The sequence below is a fragment of the Pinus tabuliformis genome, chromosome 8 (assembly GCF_031772625.1).
Source record: "Pinus tabuliformis cultivar Carrire ecotype Pingquan chromosome 8, CPIR1, whole genome shotgun sequence".
Classification (NCBI taxonomy): domain Eukaryota; kingdom Viridiplantae; phylum Streptophyta; class Pinopsida; order Pinales; family Pinaceae; genus Pinus; species Pinus tabuliformis.
The window spans coordinates 1,409,592,187-1,409,612,688 of record NC_142294.1 but is presented as its reverse complement, the minus strand read 5'-3'; the positions used below and the strand labels follow the sequence as shown (position 1 = coordinate 1,409,612,688).

General features: G+C 36.9%; 1 protein-coding gene across 1 annotated transcript; it reads left to right on the top strand.

Annotated features, from left to right (window-relative positions):
• Window positions 1-334: 334 nt before the first annotated feature.
• On the top strand, window positions 335-1,099 carry LOC149240846 (uncharacterized). The gene has a single exon (XM_089370328.1). The coding sequence runs from the start codon at window positions 335-337 to the stop codon at window positions 1,097-1,099; it is 765 nt and encodes a 254-aa protein (XP_089226454.1).
• Window positions 1,100-20,502: the final 19,403 nt, after the last annotated feature.

Here is a 20,502-nt window from a genome sequence, read left to right as displayed (position 1 = left end):
TCTCCTAGATTCCCAGAGGAATTCTTCACAAAATACAACAAACATGTAATAGATTCCTCTGGAATGGCAAAAAAAAAGGAAAGATCTTTGCTTGGGCAAAATAGTCCAAGATTGCTACTCCCAAAAAGTGGGGGGGTGGGGCTTAAAATCACTCCCAGAATTTGCACAAGCATTGGCAGCCAAACAGGGATGGCTATTATTAAAACAAAATAGTCTCTGGGCGGAAGTCATCCATCACAAGTATATTTGGCCTTTGACCATCACAGACTGGATCCGGCGGCCAAATTGGAATAGACAGGGTATCTCTGCGATTTGGAAGGCCACTCTGAATGCCATGCCTCTTATCAGAGATAGCCTCTTATGGCGCATCGGAAATGGCTCATCTGTCCGCATTGGTATTGACCCATGGCCAGGTTCTGGGAATGCCCACAATCTACCAGAAGGGCTGGTTCTCCATCTAAACAACAGAGGCATAAAATTTCTCTCTCAGATTGGAGATCAGCAGCACTCCACAATTTACTCACAAGCCTGGTTAACTGATCGGCAATGGAACTTGCCAAATGAGTGGAACGAAGACTGGAAGACATACATACAGGCCTTAATCGAGTCCCATATTAGATTAAGGGATGTTGAGGATGAGCTCATCTGGGCCATATCTAAAACTGGACAATACTCGCCGAAGCTGGGATACAACAAATTGATTGAAGCCAAAAATCCGGACAGCCACAAAAGCTGGTGGTCCTCTATTTGGCAACTGCAGGCCCAGCCAAGAACCAGACTACTAATGTGGAATATACTGGCGAACAAAATCCCCACTGGATCCAATCTTATGAAAAGGGCCTTCGCAGGCCCATCTTGGTGTGTTTTGTGTAGGCAAGCGGAAGAAACAACCCTCCATTTATTCCTTACCTGTTCGACCACCAGAGATATTTGGGCACAGGTCATTCAATCTCTAAACATTAATGCGGACTGGCAGGGGGTGGACATACAATCGGCGTGGGATCAGTGGTGGATCTCAGTGGCGGCAGAAAAGCCCCGGAATCTCCCCCTCTTGGTTGCCTGGTATATTTGGATCCGGAGGAATGCGATCATTTTTTAGAACAGTACTGTAAATTGGAACCTCCTTCCCCCCATCATTTGCGCGGCATATGCAGAGATACCTAATGTGATCAATCAGAAACAGCCCAAGCGCATCACTCCAGAGCAAATAAACAGAGAAGTGCCGTGGGCATTTTTTGATGGGGCGGCCCATCGGCAAGGATGCGGTGGTGGCATCCTCCTTCATCTATCCGACTCACATTACTTCCAGATATGCTTGGGACTTGGTCCCGGAACAAACAACCATGCAGAACTTATGACTCTGCGTCATCTTATATATTTTGCCATGACCAAAAACTGCCAACAAATTCAAATATATGGAGATTCAAAGACTGTGGTTGATTGGTTTAACAACAAGTCCATTTGTCATGCATATTCTTTGAAACATATCTTGGAAGAAATTGTTTTTTTCAAAACATTTTTTGACCAGATAACTGTTTCTCATATCTACAGGGAAAGAAATACAATTGCTGACCGGCTCTCGAAAGAAGCGGCGGATCGTCCTCTAGGCGATTGGTTGATCGAGGAATTTTCTCCTACAGGGACGCACAGATATTATCACAGACCATATATAGATGGACCACTTCAGTGAGGCAATGGCCTCAAAACCAGCAATTTTGATGAACATAATATTTTGTTTATATTACTTGTATATATCTCAGTATATTACAGTATGAACTCATGTACAGCAACTACGCACTTTTATGATGGACACAGTACCTATCTCAGTATCCCTATGGGAACCTTATGTATTTATTTTTGCTTTTTGAACAGTGGCGACCAACCACAATACAGCATATGCCTATGGGCATCAACAACATGTAATTTCTTATCAATAGAAATTATGAATTTTCTTCTTCGGAAAAAGACTCTCAAAAAATTGCAAACAAACTATCTATATATATATATATAAAACTTATGTTTGACTAAAAACTTGTTTTTCTTGGATGTAACAAATAAGTTAACAACCTAATACCCTGAGGTATTTGGCAAGAGTGAAAGCCTGCCCCTTATAGACCACCAACCTGTAATTACAAGTGCCATAATTTTCATTAAATAATAAAGATGAATCAACCTACTTTAAAAAAATAGCAACCAATAATAATTGTTTCTACTATAAATATTCTTAAAATCTCTAATAGATATTTTATATTTATCATTATTTTAAACTTTGATGTGTTGTGTACTCTCCCTGCCCGTCATCGGTGAAATTCTGACTTCTGACCTTGGACTCCCCCTGCTGCACCACAATTTGCGTTGTGCGTTTATTTTTATTTTAAAACTACAATTTCAGGAACAGCGATGATTCTTTGATCTTCTACGGCATATGTTGTCTAGGCAATTCCTATTTCCAACCCCATTGAAACATAAATGCAGCCTGACATGCAAGGGGAATAACAGTTGCTTTGTTGCTAAAATGCCAAAGTCAACCCCATTGAAACATAAATACAAGAGAACTGCTATATCCCTTGCATGTCAGGCTGCATTTATGTTTCAATGGGGTTGGAAATAGGAATTGCGTGTTGTCTATCACACGGTACGGAAGGGCCCGCTCCATATTGGAGTACACGTGACGTATTTCCTTAGGTAAAGGACAAGTTTAGGAATTGCTCAGATTATGGTAATTTTTTGTAATTTTTTTGGTTAATTGGACAAGGATTTTTGTAAATCTAAGTTATAGTTGTTAAATGTCAAAATTTTTGAGGTCCTAGAATTTTTTGATGGTGTTGAATCCATTTCCACCATCAAAAACACGATTCAAACACTGCCTCTACAAGATTTTTTGAAATTTCTTTGCCTGGATTCCGGCCACTTTTGGCGCCTCGGTAGACGACTCCATTCTTTTGTTGTAATTTGGTTAAAAAGAATTAACAAATTTTGTGAAAAAAGTGTTTAAAGTATGTTTGTGAGAGTGGAAATAAATTTAGTACCATCAAAAACTTATAACTTAGATTTACAAAAATCTTTACTAAAATTTATCAAAATATTACCTAAATTTTCATAATTTTCAAAGAAAAAAATACCCTGATTAAATTAAACTACGACTTAAGTAAACATAGAAAATATTTGTTTAGATTTTCTTTCTTATTTTTTATTTCAATGCAAATCGTGCCAGGTTTCCAAGACGCGAAAAAGACTACAAATAACAGAACTATAAAATAATTTGAGTTCGAATTCCAACATCTAATTTCAGTGGTTTTAGTGGGCGTTAAGTTGGTTTCTGGTTTACTTTGGAAATGTAAATTAGTTGGCTGGTTAGAGTTTAGTCTTCCGAGTTTAAATTTTAATATTTTATATTAAAAATGAAAATGGTCTTAAAAAACATATTAATCATGAGATAATATTATTTTTTATTATTATTTTTTTAAATTTAATAAAATTAATTATTTTTTAATAATATATGATAATTCATTTTATATTATTAAAAATTAATTGTATATTAAAAATATTCTCTTAACATTAATAAAATAAATAATCTAATTAATATTATTAGTGTTAAAATTAATAATTAATGTAGATTACAATAAAGATAAAAGAAAAGAGCGTATATCTAACACCATCAATAAAGTAATATGAAAATCAAACTACTAACCTTACTGCACTAAAAAGTTAATGCATTAAATATCTTTAATGTACAATGCATACCACCTTTTCCCTGCTATTACCGAAGATGATTTGATATTTATTTTAAGAGAAACCAAAATCGGTGATAGGGACCCGAAAGCGCCATTTTGCGAGAAGATCGAGAAACGTCATTCCGAATATTCCGCACACACGCTAACCTCTCTATCGAATCATCCTGAAGTTTTATATATATAATTTGTCAGGGATTTTGTTCAAATTATAGATATAATTTTTATGGTTTGAAAGATTTTGCAATCTTTGAATTTATTTATAGGCTAAAAACACAAATTAAATAATGAAGAATACAATTTTTACTAAAAGTTATTGTATTGTCAAATTCTAGCTTAAAAATCAAAATATATTATTTTAATCTTTCATTTTTTACATTTTAAAAAAATTATTTCACCTATTTATAAATCAAATTATATAAATATAAATAATAAGATAGAAACATGTAAAATCATAGTCACACATACTTTGTTTCAATCAAATTGTATGGATATGAAATATTAGTTAAATTTATATCTTATGTTTTATTAAGAATCATATGAAAATGTCAAAAAAATTTAGATTGATTAAGTAATTTAGTAAACCATTCATTTCCAATCAAATAAATTCAAGTCTCTAATAATTATTTTATAAAACAAACCATCTCCCAAAACTAAATTTATTATATTCTATTATTTTTCTTTCAAAAATTATTATTATTATAATCTCACCTAATTACTATTTAAATATTCTATTGTCACCGTGCCTTCCCAAACAAAAAGAAATGAGAACTATGAACCTAAATTGATAAACTCCATTACACCTACCTAAACGTTGAAAAAAATGATTGGAACTTCATACACCTACCTAAACATTGAAAAAAAAAATTGCTTTCATTAACACATGCTCTCGGAGGTCTAACTCGTTTTACATTAATATAATTAATGGTAATAATTTAAGATGTGTTTAATATTTATTAAATTAAGAATATATTAAATTGGTATGAAGTTAATTCATATTTATTTATTTTCAAATTTAGTAATTTTTTGTCGTAATAATTTAATAAGTGTATAATATATATCAAATTAATAATATATTAAATTTGTATGAAGTTAATTTATTTATTTATTTTCAAATTATTAGATTAAGAATAAATTAAATTCATATGAAATTAATTAATTAATATTTGTTTTGAATTTTTAAATTTAAATTGTTGAAATTATTTTTATGTTTTACAATATATTCATTCTTAGTTTCAATATTACTCTTTTTCAAATGGAATTTCAAAGGTATGAAATATTGGAGTCATTTTTGGATGATATGTTTTTTTTTAAAGATTAAATAATTTGAGTGGATTCAGTGATTAAGAACTTGTCCTTTCTTTTTAGAGATCAAAGATTCAACCAAATTTAGACGGGATTAGATTATATACACATTCTAAAGCTTTAGAAGTCAAGATCACACTAGAAAAAGAAAATCAAATCATTAATTAAATAAGAGTGAAATAATGATATCTTCTCCCTTTAATATTCCTATATTAATTAATTTTTCTGTTCTTAATTTATTTAATATAATTTTGTATAATTAACAAAATATAAATATAGTTTTCCAAAAACATCTTCTTACTTTAAACAAATTATTAGTTATTTTAAAATGAAAATGAATGCCAAAAAAATAATAGTAATATGTATTACAATAAAAGTAGATCCATCACATTTCATAATGATAAATTTGATGTATTTCTTTTTTACCACCAATAATTTTTTAAAAGTACCATATTTTAATTCTACATCTTTTTCAAAGTCAAAGAAAATATTTTAAACAATTTTTTTTTATAACGAGTAAAATTCCTCATTTATTTATAAATTCAACAAAAATTAATATCTCTCATTTAAAAAAAAATCTTATAAAATTCCTGATTAATACCCCACATCTTTATCAAAATAAATATATATAATTCACAAAGATAATTTCACATGACATTTTCTTTACCATCATTTTTATATCCATAAAAAATATTAATATTAAATATTATTAAATAATTTGTTTACATAAAATAATATTACTGAGCAAAATCCAATCCATCAATTAGGTTCACACTAAAGTGAGAGAAAGTTGGAAGTAAATGATGGTGCACCTAACTTTGTGAACGTATAAAGTCTCGCAGCGAAGTATACTCTCCTTCCATGTTTAGTCATACCTACTCCGGAACCAAATATTATTCTGTCATCCTTATGCATGTTTAGTTATACCTACTCCACAATCTCTTTTAACAAAATCGGCCTAAAGTTTCCATATGTTCTTTATTTCCTTTGACTTCTGCGACATTGTAGCGAAGAAAAGCATTTGCATTGATGGGTTAGATATCATGCTTTGAGATTATTGTTATTGTAATTTTGTTTATATTTTTTTCTTAGGTGTTTAGATTTTTAGATTTCCCATGCAAGTGATTTTTGAGATTTATATTATATTAAGAAAAAAAATTTGGTAAAAATTATATAGGAGGGTTTTTTTCTTCTGTGTGATTTCTACCAAAAAAAACTCCTTTAATATGTGATTTCTCACACAAATTAAGATTAATGATTAACAATATATAATATAGTTTAAGAAATCATAATAATTTATTCAATTATTACTTTATTATTGATTAAATAAAATTTATAAACTTTATCTTAATAGTAATAAATATAAATTGGAAATTTTAATTTATTTTTTATTTTAATTAATATTCTCATATAACCTTAGAGATGGATGATAATACTAAAACCATAATTAAAAGTGTAAAGATACAATGACACTTTCTATTCATACAAATCATACAAAAGGATTTAAATTTCTACAAACGAATAGAGTATTTTGGTAAAGGTCGTGCCTTGGGTTGATAGATTTAAGACCTGGATTTAATTTTACTTATGAAAAATGGCTATGATATCACAGAGTAAGTATTTTGGCATAAATGGCTATGATATCATATCACCAGAGTAACTATTTATATGCCAAAATATGGGGCTATTAACTTGCGAAGCAATAGAAAAACATTTGCATGTATATGATGAAAAAGATTTTAATTTAACGAAAGAGATTTTAAAGTTACCATCAAACATAAGTATGTCTCTATATATGCTCCACAATTGAAATCCAACATTAAAATAAAAACCATTGACATGAACCAAATGTAACATGTAAGATTTTAATTTTAATTCAGATGATATTGTGCCAAAAATACTAATGCTAGTCAGAGTTAGCACAAGTTAGTAGAGAAAATTAACATGATATTAAGAGGGAGATCATAAAATTTTAAAATTTATAAGAAAAGTTAATCATAGTTTTGCAAGTGATTTAAAGTTTTTTATGATTAGTAAAGCAAGTTTTTCCTAATAAGTAAAATTAGGTGTAGATAATAGAACTATAATTTATCAATGATTATAATATTTATTAAAATTAAAATAATTATAATTTTTTATTAATTATATTATTTTAATGTAAATTAATTTAGAATTAAGTTTTTTTGGATAAATTATATTGATAATTTTGGGTCAACGCGTTTAGAACTCTTAGTAAGGTTCATTATCAAATACTAAGATAAAATATTTATAATAGAGATGCAATGGTCAAATCCTAATGGTCACTAAGATAAATATTATAATAATAAAATTAGAATGTTATAGTGAGTCTAAAATAATTGAACTAATCAGACTATTATTTAATAAATTAATAACCTATATATTTAATTATTTATTGATCATTTTTTTTTGTTAAGCTTAATAGATCCTCTTTTCTCCATTCATTTATAAGCAAATTTACACCACATAGACTGGCTAGGTGGCCTCAACTTGCCCATTGGGAAACCAAGTCTGCCACTTATCTGCATTGTATGCCATCGAAAAATAGAAAGTTTCAGTCTTTCTATCCAAGCTATATATGTCTCTGTTTCATGACCATACTCTAAATTTCTACCTATACATATTCTTACATAATGAAAAGTAAAAGCTATTCGCATGAGAAACAAAATTAAACAAGGGAGATTATCTAGTCATTATTTTCCTCCGAGGTCGATTCCACTGGCGCAGGGTCTTTGACATTCAATCCGGGCATCTCAGACAATTCCAAGATACATGGGATGTGTCTTTCGATTCTACCCAACCTGATATCTTGCTTGTGGAGTTGGAACTAAACTTTTTGGAATTTTTGTTTGTAGCTCGACATACCTTGAACAGACATGGCCATGCCCACTGACATCTGCTCCATAACCATGCTCAAAAGGATTTTCATCAACCAATAAAGGTATAAGGTCTGCTTAAATTGTGTTATCCTGCCTCTAGTGGTACCTGGGTCCAAGACTAGGGTCCTCCAGTCGTCCATGTCCTCCTCTGTCTCGATGCCCTGCTTAACTTGCTCTTCCCATTCCTCTAAAATTTTGTGAATGCCTTCATCAATGCCCTCGCTATATGCCTCGACAGCTTCACTAATAAGATTTTCCACCGATTTTCTCCCCCTGCGAGACTCAGACGTGCTCGGTTCCTTTTCATTTATGGGCACTTGAGCCCGTCTTCCACGTCCACGACTTTTCGCAGGTCGAGCCATGGTGGATATGCCCAAGACCTCTTTAGAGAAGCAATTCATTAACAAAAAACAATTCAATATGATATAACAATTCTCCTGCCCCTGAGTTGAATTACCAATGCTAACCTCCCCACCTTGCTCCTCCGCTTTCCCTTTGGTATCGATACCAAGGCCTTCATGGTCGGAGGTCCATTCCCCAGGAGTGGTTGACCTCCAGCCACCAGCAATGCACCCTCGTCGCCACACCCATCTCCTCACGACCACGAGCATGTTAGCTTCCCCTTGCCAAGACCAAGCTAGTGAGCTCTGCCGCTTACCAGCGTTATGCCAACCATGATTTGCAGACCCTTTTCCCTCTGCCAGAGATATAAGCGCATAACCTTTGGCATTTTCTTGCTCGTCTTCCCACCTGAGGGTCTTAACCATTCCCTCTCCGCAATAGTTTCTATCTATTTCCCAGCAGTTGCATTAGCATCGACAGCAGGGGACTGCTCCTAGGAAACATCTTAATTGACACCCACTCGCCTCAACACCTGTCTCGCAGCCTCTACCCACATGACCCCTATCGACATTCCCACTCATCCCTCAGCCTACATTTCCTAGGATCCCCATGCGAGACAACATAAATTCGAAACTAAGGGACATTGAAGCAATGCCCGACAGTGACAGAACATAGACGCAGGGCCAAGTCAACACAACCAGGCATCACCCCCAAAACCACCAGAAATTCTCAACTTCCCAATTAACATTCCTAATTTTCCCTTGCTCCCACCAACAGAAACCCAACCAGGTCAACATTGCAATGGAAGAGATGAGTCAGAAAACATACCCGTGGAAATGTGTTGGCCATCTACAGCTTGAGGTTGAGAATGGCATTGCCAGACCCTTCCAGAGCTCCATCTCCCCCGTCCGCTCACAAACACAACAACAACACCCAACTATCTACACTTTCCTCCTTTAAGATCTCTGCTCCTTCACCACCTTCGCTACAACCTTTCCCACCTCCCTTGCATGCAATCATGCCAAGGGTCACCGCACACATCGCCTTGAGCATGTGGGGGGTGGTGGTACATTACTCAAGGGTACTCTTCATTAATCATCGTCTGTCGTGCCAACCACCAGCTCGCACCCCAATCAGGGTTATTTATTGACCATTTTTATTTAAGGAAACATCTAGAATTAGTTACAACAATTATTATCATTTTAGTAATATAGAAATTCGAAATAGATTAAAATAATACAGAAAAGAGCCATATATATATATATATATATAATTTTATTAGAGTATAATAGTAAACTAATCATTCTTAAAATAATAAATGTTATAAAAGAAATTAAAAATAGAATTTTCGATTATTCTAAATAATCAAATAAAAAAGAAGCTAAAGGAATACTAATAAGTTATATATATTTGCAACTCAGGGTCAAGATGATGTCAAATTGACTGGGAAACTGTCGAGAGTCGAAGCTCTGAACATTCTGTAACCTAGACTATCCAGTTGACTTTTTTCATGGTCGCCTCTGGTGCGCTTGGACCCGACCAAGCTGTGCCCCGACCCCCATGGCGAAGCCAAACTCGAACCTTGGAGCCCTCTCATTTAAAGACATGGTTACGAGCCGACCTCTAGACTAAGAATCTTTCTTCACAAAGTTGACCTCTAGCTGCGCCTTTCGTCCCCCTAGAAAAAACTCTGAAATTAGAGAAACCGGCCACACCCAGCAAAAGGAATGGCTTCAAAGAAACTGAGAATCAGAGAAAGGGAAAAAGAAACAAAAACTCTCAGAAAACGGAACAGCCTTAGATAACCCCTCCTCCATAGACACAAACACAACAATGAATTAAGAGCAGCAACAAGAACAACAGACAAAAACAAAGAATAACTGCAACCCCATAGCCATGAAAATCCCAGAACTGGAAATCCAGGACTCAGGAGTTGCGGTCTACAGAGAATACATGCAAGAACATGCAGTCATATGAAAATTTATGGGCATTTGGCTGACCGAAAAATCCCTGAACTAGTGGATACAAAGAAAATGGACACCCAAGGGGGATATAAGACTCTAGCTAGGTTCCAAAGGATTCTTCACAGTAATCTTTGACCTCCTAGAAGACAAAGACATAATTTTTGAAGGAGGTCCTTATTTCTTCAACTCATCCCTATACATGAGATTCTGGAAGGACAATTTCACACCAGAAAAGGAGGACTTCACAAGAGTCTTAGTCTAGGTACACATCTATTCCCTACCAACTGATTACTGGGCTCCTTCAGTTTTAAAAGGCATAGGAGACCAGCTGGGGGAGTATATTAAAATGTCTGAAGGAACTAGAAATGGACATTACGTTTCCTATGCCAGAATATGCGTGTACATAGATGTCTCTGGAGCCCTTCCAGACGCAATAAAATTAATTTTTAGGGATGAAGTCTGGTTACAAAATATAGACTATGAACACATCCCCTTTAGGTGCAGGAAGTGCCATGAGCACGATCACCTCTTCAGAAATTGTCCTCTAAACAAAGCCCCTCAAATCTCTGATCATGTAAGCAAAAAAAAGACAGTGAAGGATACATCCAAGTCAACTCCAGGAACAAGAACAGCAGGAAAAAGACTATCCCCAAAAAGCATCAGCATAATGAGGCAAGTCAGAACCCTTTCAATGCCTTGAACATCACACAAGAACAATCGGATCCAAACTATCCGACAGGAGATGAAGCAGGAGAAGAGGAGCAGATCCAAGCAGACAAAGAACTAGACGATAGGGATGTAGATAACAATAACAGAGAAAACGAGCACTCACAAGAGGACACCGAAATGGAACAAATAGTGATCGAGGAAACACCAGAGGAGAGCGCCATAGAAGAAGAATTGGAGGGGGTAGACCTCGCAACCATCGTAGAGGAATGGAAGTTAAATGGAATAAAGGCTATACCAGAACACCAACTACAAAAAATTGAAGGAGCTTACCTCCTCCAAGAAGATCTAAAACTCAAGGCACTCCACCCCTCACAGGAAAGCAATGTATCAAAAGGCATCTTAGCAAACATTCCAGTAGGAGGATTCAACCTCAAAGGTCCAAGTCGAAAAAGAGGCCAAAAGACCACCAGTCAGCTCCTCCAAGAACTGGGTGCCAAGCTCATCAATGAAGGAAAGGTAAAAGCTCTGGCCCTAAACCCCTCTCCTTACTTATGAATTGCATTTCTTAGAATATAAGAGGACTAAATAGTCCTGGGAAGAAATGAATCCTGAAAAATAGAATCATGTTTGACAATCCTGATATCCTCCTAATTCAAGAAACCAAACTTGAGTCGGTTCACCCTTCTCTCCTTCAAAACACCTGCTTCAAGCCTTACGGATTCTTAGCCAATTCAACTATAGGTTATGTGGGAGGGATCATGACATTATGGAAAAACTCGAAGTTCGACCTCATCTCCTCTTTGGCAACTCATCATTCCATTACCATTGTCCTGAGAATCATTGGTACCAAGGATAGTATCTGCATAACCAATGTCTATGCCCCCCACAAGGTGATAGATCGAATCAAGATGCTTCAATGCATCTCCAACTTGCTTGACCCCATACATTTCCCTTTCAAAATCATAGCAGGCGATTTCAACATGATTACTAATCTGGCAGAGAAGAGGGGAGGCATCTGGAAGCTAGACAAGGACTCAGAGGCTTTCCTTTCAACCATAGAAAGCCTCAATCTCATCGACATCCCCACCAACAATGGCATTTTCACTTGGAACAACCGAAGAGGAGGGGAACGACAAATTTCCTCTCGGCTAGACCATTTCCTCCTATCGGAAGAAACTTATCTAACCTCTTGGGAAACAGAGGCTCGTATCCTCCCGCAAGCAAGCTCAGATCACTGGCCCATCTCTCTTAAGATGCAAATCTCCACTGGTCCTAAAAACAAGCCTTTTAGATTCGAGGCCTTCTGGTTGGATCACCTGGAATTCCTAGACAAAATGAAGCAATGGTGGACCAACCCTCCCACCAGATCCGGCAACAAAATGTACACCTTCCAAAAAAAACTAAAATATATCAAAGAGGAAGTAAAAAATTGGAGCAAAGAATTTTTGGAGAAGGGATCACAGACAATAGCAATTAAGAGGAACAGAAACTACAAAAAATTTGGGAGTAAAGGGCCATTCAAGAAGAGAAGTTATGGCCACAAAAATCCAAAATCAACTGGCTAAAATGTGAGGAAAATAATACTGCGTTTTTCCACAAATTTAAGATACAGCACAAAAGGAACAACATAATTATGGCTCTGAAGAATCGATAGGGGCATCTCATTCACTCTCTAGATGAGATGGAAGTAGATCTCACTCATTACTTCATCTCTCTTCTCAAGGAACCAAGGAATGACCAAGATTAGGATATCAAAAAAATCACCAAACACACTCCCAAGATCCTTACAGAAGAGCAAATAATAAAATTCTCTTAGGAAAAGTCTCCCTCTAAGAAGTGGAGGATGTTGTCATGGGTATGCCCAAAGGTAAAGCCTGTGGTCCAAACGTTATTACCATAGACTTCTATAAAGCATGTTGGCCTATCCTTAAAAATGAGGTCCATGCCCTTGTTGAAGAATCTCACATTCAAAAGTTTGTCCTAAAAGCCCTCAACTCCATGTTCCTCACTCTGATTCCCAAGGGAAACTTAGCTGACTCCTCGGACAAGTTTCGACCCATTGCCCTCTGCAATGTCATTTATAAAATTATCTCCAAAGTCCTAGCCAATCGTCTGAAATCTATCTTGCCTCTCCTTATCTCTCATCATCAATCAGGATACGTGGAAGGAAGGAAAATTATGGATAGCATCATCCTCTCTCACGAACTTATCCACTCTCTCAACGTGCAAAAGAAACCAGGCATGATGATTCAATTAGACATGTCTAAAGCCTTCGACAAGATAAGTTGGGAGTATATGAGACAAGTTCTGGCTTCTTTTGGGTTCCACAAAGAGAGTATCAAATGGATCATGGCAATGGTGTTTGGTGCATTCTTCTCCATCCTCTTGAATGGCTCCCCCATGCCACCCTTCCATCCCTCCAGAGGTATTAGGTAGGGGTACCCTATCTCTCCTTTTCTCTTTGTCATCATGGTTGAAGGGCTTAGCCGCTCTATATCTACTGCCTTGCAAGCCAACAAGCTATCTGGTCTCCAACCTCATGCCTCTGCTCCACCCTCCACGCACCAACAATTCGTGGATGACACCCTGCTCATGGGGCTCCTGATTGTCATAGAAGCTTCCTCTTTCAAGACCATTATGTCCAACTTTTTTGCGGCCTCTAGCACCTCCATCAATCTAGATAAATCTAAGTTGTTCTTCTTTAACACCCCTCTACCTATCCGCAGGAACATTGCTAGACTCCTTGACTTCCCCATTAGCTCTCTCCCCTCCAATTATCTAGGGGTCCCCTTGACAGACAGGCCACTGGCCCAGGCTACTTGGGAAGCTCTGATCAACAAACTAGAGAAAAGGTTAGCTAATTGGACCTTCAGATCACTCAATGGCTGGTTGTCTTGTCCTTGTGAAACCTGTCTTACAAGAGATCTCGTTGTACCTATACTCGGCTCTGGCTACCCCAAAAGTGATCTCCAATAAGATCAGAAACATGCAAAGGAACTTCTTATGGAGAGGAGCATATAAAAAGAAAAAATGGGCTCTTGGTGCCTGGGAAAAAATATGTCGGCCTAAAAAAGATGGTGGCCTTGGACTCAGGGATACTGACCTCCTAGGGAAGGCTCTGGGAGCCAAAACTCTATGGAGATGGATTGAAAACCCCAACTCCCCTTGGGGAACCCTATGGAAGGCTAAGTACATTCCTACCCTCTCACACGAGAAAATCATAAGGCTTAACAGTAGCATCAAAGGTTCGGTTATCTAGAACCCAACGTGGGAGAATAGGGATATCATCCAAAAACATAGTTTCTGGGAGATTGGAAATGGAGACAAGGCATTCTTCTGGGAAGATGCCTGGCAACAAAGGTCTGAACTCGATCAAGATCAATATCAACAAATCAAGGCCGAAATGAAAAATAGAAGCAGGACCCGAGTCTGCCATTATTGGAAACCTAGAGCAGTTAGGGACAACTTGACAGAATGGTTGGATTAGGGAACTAGCCTCCCCACGTCAATCTTCAGGTTTGGTCTATTCTCTCAACCAAACTTCAAAAAATACAAATCCTTCATGACACCTCAGAGGAAAAAATCTGATGGGGCAAAAACATTGTTGGTCATTTCAATTTAAAAGAAGCCTACAGATATATAGCAGAGCATGATCAAATTCAACCAGACCCTAAATGGAGATCTATCTGGGACAAAAAACATTGGCCAAAAATTTCTATTTTCCTATGGCTTGTCCTGCATAGGAAGATTCTAACCTAGGATAATCTAAGGAAAAAAAGATTTATTGGTCCCTCCAGATGCCAACTCTATCAACAAGAGGAAGAAAATTCAAACCATCTCCTGAATGAATGTCTCTACACGTCCAAACTTTGGGATTGGGTTTTCTTGGTCTTTAATAGTTCGGATCGGGACCACCATCTCGAACTGGCGACCTTCCTTCTCCTCCCATCCTTTGGTTAATAGAGCATGGAACATAATCCCAGGTTTGGTCTGTTGGGCTCTATGGAAGGAATGTAATGCCAGAATTTTCTGAGGCATCTCAACTCTGGAGGAAATCACATTATCTAAGATCAAGAGCGCCATTCGGGAGACAGTGGCTTCCTCCCCCCTTCAGAATACCAATGGCCCTCCCAACAACTCTGATGCGAGAATTTTGTCTATGCTGGACCTCCTCCAGACTAGTGTCCCCGATGTCCCTTCCTCATCCAGGAATGATAAACATAAGGACACATGGAGGCCGCTGGAGTTAGGCACCACTAAGCTTAACTATGATGGAGCGGCTAAAGGTAACCCAAGCCTGACTGGTTTTGGAGGTGTCTTCAGGAACACAAAAGGTGAAATATTATGGGTCTACGAGGGTAACATTAGTTCAACAACTAACAGTGTCACTAAACTTCATTCTCTGGAACATGGCATCACCATCACGAAAAGAATAAATCTCATCCCTCTGATCGTTGAAGGGGACTCCACTCCGGTCACCTAGATATGTAAAAATCTCTAGCAGGGTATCGAGGTGGCCGAAGTCTGAGATAACTAGCGCCTAAACAAAATTATGCAGAGAACCAAACACAAAATAGACAACATGGAAGGTCTACACTTCCAGACCATCAAAAGAAATGAAAACAAGATCACAGACGGGTTAGCCAATGAGGGGACAACAGGGACCCTTCGGCTAAAATCCAGGTTATCGCATGATTTGGAAGATAGCGATGTTCGTCAGCACTGTGCAACCATTAATGACAAGGACAACCAGAATACCAAAAAATAATTATTCGCGTACCCTACGTCACAACAACAAGGATGATTCTAAGTATTGGGAGAAGGATATTCATGAGGCACACATGCCTAAACCCCTTCTTGGATTGACAGATGTGTTGTACATTCCTGCCTTAGCCCCTCTCTCCCGCAAGGTCGCCGCCATCCAGTCCCATCAGCTTTGTAAGGCTCCTTCTCCACCTCCTAACCCCTGTACTTCACATGCTTCCCCTTCCCTCCCTTCCCCTCTGCTCCATGCCCCCCAAGGTCCTCCTGCCTCTATTTATTCCCTCCTCACCCCTCTCCTTCCTGTTATTCCCTCTGCTCTTTGGTCCCCCCGTATTTCCTCTGTTCTTTGGTTGTTTTGGTTATCCTATTCCTCTGTCTTCCTCATGGCCTCGAAATGTTGATCCAGCCCGACCTCTAGTCAGGGGCGCAGGCATGGTAGAGGTGCCTCCCACTGGAAATCTCTGGGCCCACCCCCCTCTACTTGCGTTGAGACCTTCGCAAGGCATGCAACTCTGAAATTCATGGCAGCAGTCAACCCGAAAACCCAAGAGCATATCGCCGACTGTGAAGCTCAAGCCAGTGCTCTTCATAGAGTCGTCTCTTCGGAGGATATTGATGCAGACTTCGCATGGATCCCAAACCCAGATTTCACCAGAGCGTGCGAGACCTTTATGCACACACCATTGAAACCTGGTGGCAGATGAAAACTATCATGGGTCTCACCTTGCAGGAGTAGGAGGAGCGTTCTAAGGCGCTCGAAACCAAAATAGACAGTCTCACAGAAAAGTTCGTGATCTTTGTTGAGGCGGTCCACCATTGTCGCTTCATTACTAGGGACTCTCTGTAGTATACCATCATTAGGAAGAAATTCACGGCGAAAGTCCACTCGGTCGTTGAAGGGTCACCAAGCATTAAGAAAGAAATCATTGGAGCCTCCTCAAGTTGACTGAACACTATTGTGCCGCAGGAGGGGAGTACTCAGGAAACTCCCATTAGCTTGGATGACAACCCTGTCACTACCAATCCAGAATGAATTCTGCTAGTTCTCTTTTGTCTCTTCTCCCCCGAGATTGTCTGACTGCAGTAGACCTCGCAGTCTCGAAAATAAAGAACCTCGGCTTTGTCTGTTTAGTAGCAACTAAGTCCTTAATTCTTCTTTTTTAGTCTGTTGTAAAAAGGGTTCCTGAATGGTTCTTGGATATTCACCACTGTAACTACCATAGTATACAGAACCCAATTTTGGCAAAGTCGCATTGTAGATGGAGCAAATCAGAAGCTAGAATAGACAATTTAGTTGGTCTTTGTGTCGGGCTCTCTTACCCACACAACCCAACACATGTAATTACTCTTTTTTTTCAGTAATATATTCTATCTTATTCACAACAAAAAAATTATATATATATCTATTAAGTTTAAAATAATAATAATAATAATAATAAATAAAATAAATAAATACAAAGAAGAAAACCAAGGAGGGGAGAAAAATAAAAGGAAGGAGCCTATGAAAAAAAGGAAGGGACCCATGAACTGTTGATCTTCCATTCATCATCCTTTAGAGTATTAGATTTTTTTTCTATCTCAATGGATTCTCTTAATTTACGATGATGGAAATGACCACTCTTAGCAAGGACCTTGGAATCCTCTAAACACACTAGCCACTCAGGCTTTAAGGGTTTCTGATGAAGACCATCTTATGAATGAGAAAACCCATCTCCTTAATGTTTTTAAGAAGAATGGCTATAATAGATTCCAACATAATAGATCTTTTCTAAAAGCTAATCGGGGTCCTAGGACTAAGAAAGAGTCGTTTGAAGGGGCGTCTAGTGTCCAACTTCCCTTTATCGAAGGGACTATAGACAATATTGCTCGAATTCTTAGGAGGCACAAGGTTTTTTCCACCTTTGGATCCTTAAAAAACATTCGTGGCTCCTTAAGATTTGTCAAAGACCCTATAGATCCTAAAAACATGAAGGGTGTTTATTTGATTCCTTGTTCTTTTGGAACCCCCTACATTGGAGAGACTGGTCATTCCATATATCATATGATCCAAGTGCATGTGACTGACCTTAGACGTTGTAGGACTCACTCCTCTGCTTTGGATGAACATGTTGAAAAGAGAAAACACAACATATGTTTAGAGGATTCCAAGGTCCTTGCTAAGAGTGCTCATTTCCATCATAGTAAATTAAGGGAAGCCATCGATATAGAAAAAAGATATAATACTCTAAATAGGGACGATGGATGGAAAACCAACAGTTCATGGTTCCCTTCCCTTTTTGATCGGCTCTTTCCTTTTGGTTTTCTCCCCTCCTTGGTTTCCTTCTCTCTATTTATTATATTTATTTTATTTTATTATTATTATGTTAACTTAAAATAATAATAATAATTTCCATTCCTTTAACTTTATTTCTTTTTCATATTTGATTATTTATCTAGAATGGTCAAAACTTCTATTTTAATTTATTTTATAACATTTATTATTTTAAGAATGATTATTTTCATATTATAATAAAATTATAGACACATGCACACACACTCCCTTCTGCATTATTTTAATCTATTTTGACTTTCTAATTACAAAGATATAATAATTGTTTTAACTAATTCTAGATGTTTCCTTAAATAAAAAATGGTCAATAAATAGTTAAATATATAGGTTATTAATTTATTAAATGATAGTTTGATTATTTTAATTATTTTAGACTCGCTATAACGTTCCAATTTTATTATTATATTATTTATTTCAGTGACTCTTAGGATTTACCATTGCATCTCTACTATAAGAATTGGATGTGTGATCTCGCTCTCCATCTGTGTCTTGATGATGAACCTCAGTGGGGCTTCAAAACCCGTTGACTCAAAACTATTGATGTGATTTATCCAGAAAAGTTCTACTTAAATCATGAATCAGAGAATCCTCCCATTAGAGATTTTATCCCTGCACAGAAGGGATGTTGCAAGCAAAGTTCATCTCTTTGAATGAACAAGGTTAAAAATTGCAAAATAGATTGTAAATCTCACATTTCTTGAACGCTGTAGAGATGCTTCAGTAATCCTGATTTTCATTAGGATAAATCATACTCTCAATAAATTTATTCACTGCCATATTTTTTTTGAGAGCAAGTATTTCCCTTTTATGCTCTAAGATCGTTAAGAAGAGAATGGATTTGGATCGGTTGTCACATGATTTATTGGCTCTGCATTTAGAACTATCCAATTCCATCTCTCCTCTCTGGATTAAGGTTGATGCGTGTTCTTCTCTAAAAGTCATGCACGTGAAGCAAGATGCTAAACTTAGGAAATTTGATAAGTTGTGTGAGAAGCGCTGGCCATCTTCCTGTAAATCTGATTTGCATCATCGAATTACCAGAAGCCAAATCAACATAGATCAAATATCAGCTCTTAACTATTGGATTCAAATTAGGGAATTTTCTTCAACTAAGGGTTGAAGTGATACCACTTCTCAAAGTGCAGGTTTAAGCTCAGACGATGTCAATAATCAGCCTTCACAAGCGGTCTCTCTAGCTATGTCTTCCAGCGGAGGTTCTAGCGTAACCCAAAATTTCCTTCCTGCTATTTCTCTAAAAGAGGACTAGTGGTGATATATTTAATCATTTCCCTTTGTGCTCCAACATTTCAACTAATAAGGAGGTCTATCATTCTTCTCTTGGCCCTTTTGATTTGTCCAGCTCTAGTGTGGCTTCATCTTCCACTAACTTTTCGCTTTCCCTGATGTTTTCAGTTCAACCTTCCCCACTGTTAATGGGCCTTCCCTTGGAATCCTTAGGTTTGCTTCCACGTCTGAACTTGTCCACTATGTTTCACTAGTCCCTTTTTCCTCATTGGACCCTCTAGCGTATCCCTCAGCTTTTGTTCCTTTACATTATCCCATTTTAGCAGTGATTAACCCCACTCTACCCCACTCTAGTGACCTCTGCTTCTCATTTTTCCCTGATTCCATTTTCCAAATTGGAGAGCTCCTGTTCTCCTCGGTCCTTGAACCCATTCCTCACCCCCTTCATTTTAATAATTTCAATTTGATTGGTAATAATCGCTCATCTAAGATTGGTGATAATATATATTATAAGGCTAATAATTATTTACAATAATAATTTAAATAATATCAATTTTAATAACTCTATTAATTCTTTTCATTGCAATAATCTTAGTATTTGTAACAACAACCAAGATTTTAATTTCAAGAATTTTAATAAGTCTAATAACAACAATTCCTATAATATTAATGATTTGAATAAAAACGAGGATAATAATATTAATAATAATAATAATTCATTATTCCCTTTTTCTCTTTTGATCCTTCAGTGTACCGTCTTCTTGAAAAAGGGTTAAACTTTTCCCTCGCCCCAAGAAAGATCCCGGTTGAGGAGATCATCTGCTCCATTGAATTTGGCATCAAAGAATTACCTGATCCCATAAAGGATGTCATTAGGTAATATTGTTCTGTTATTCTTAGGAAAGCTAAACCTCCTAAGATCAATATTCGCAAGTCGAAATTCGAAGCCCTTAAAATTTTGAACAATAATCCCGACATTGTGGCCCTTAAAGCCGATAAAGGGGGGAGGTTGTAATATTAGATAAATAATATTACCGTAGAAAAATGTTGGATCAATTGTGCAACAACTGGAGCTATAGAAATCTCAATAAGAACCTGCTAAAAAATGTTTCGAAAATTGTTGCCTTGTCTATTAAATCTAATAAATCTATTAGCTCCATAAGCCATAAAAATATTGAGAGCAGCCCTCTCACTCCAAGAATTTATGGGCTTCCTAAGATTCACAAGGAAGGGGCTCCCCTTAGACCCATTGTCAA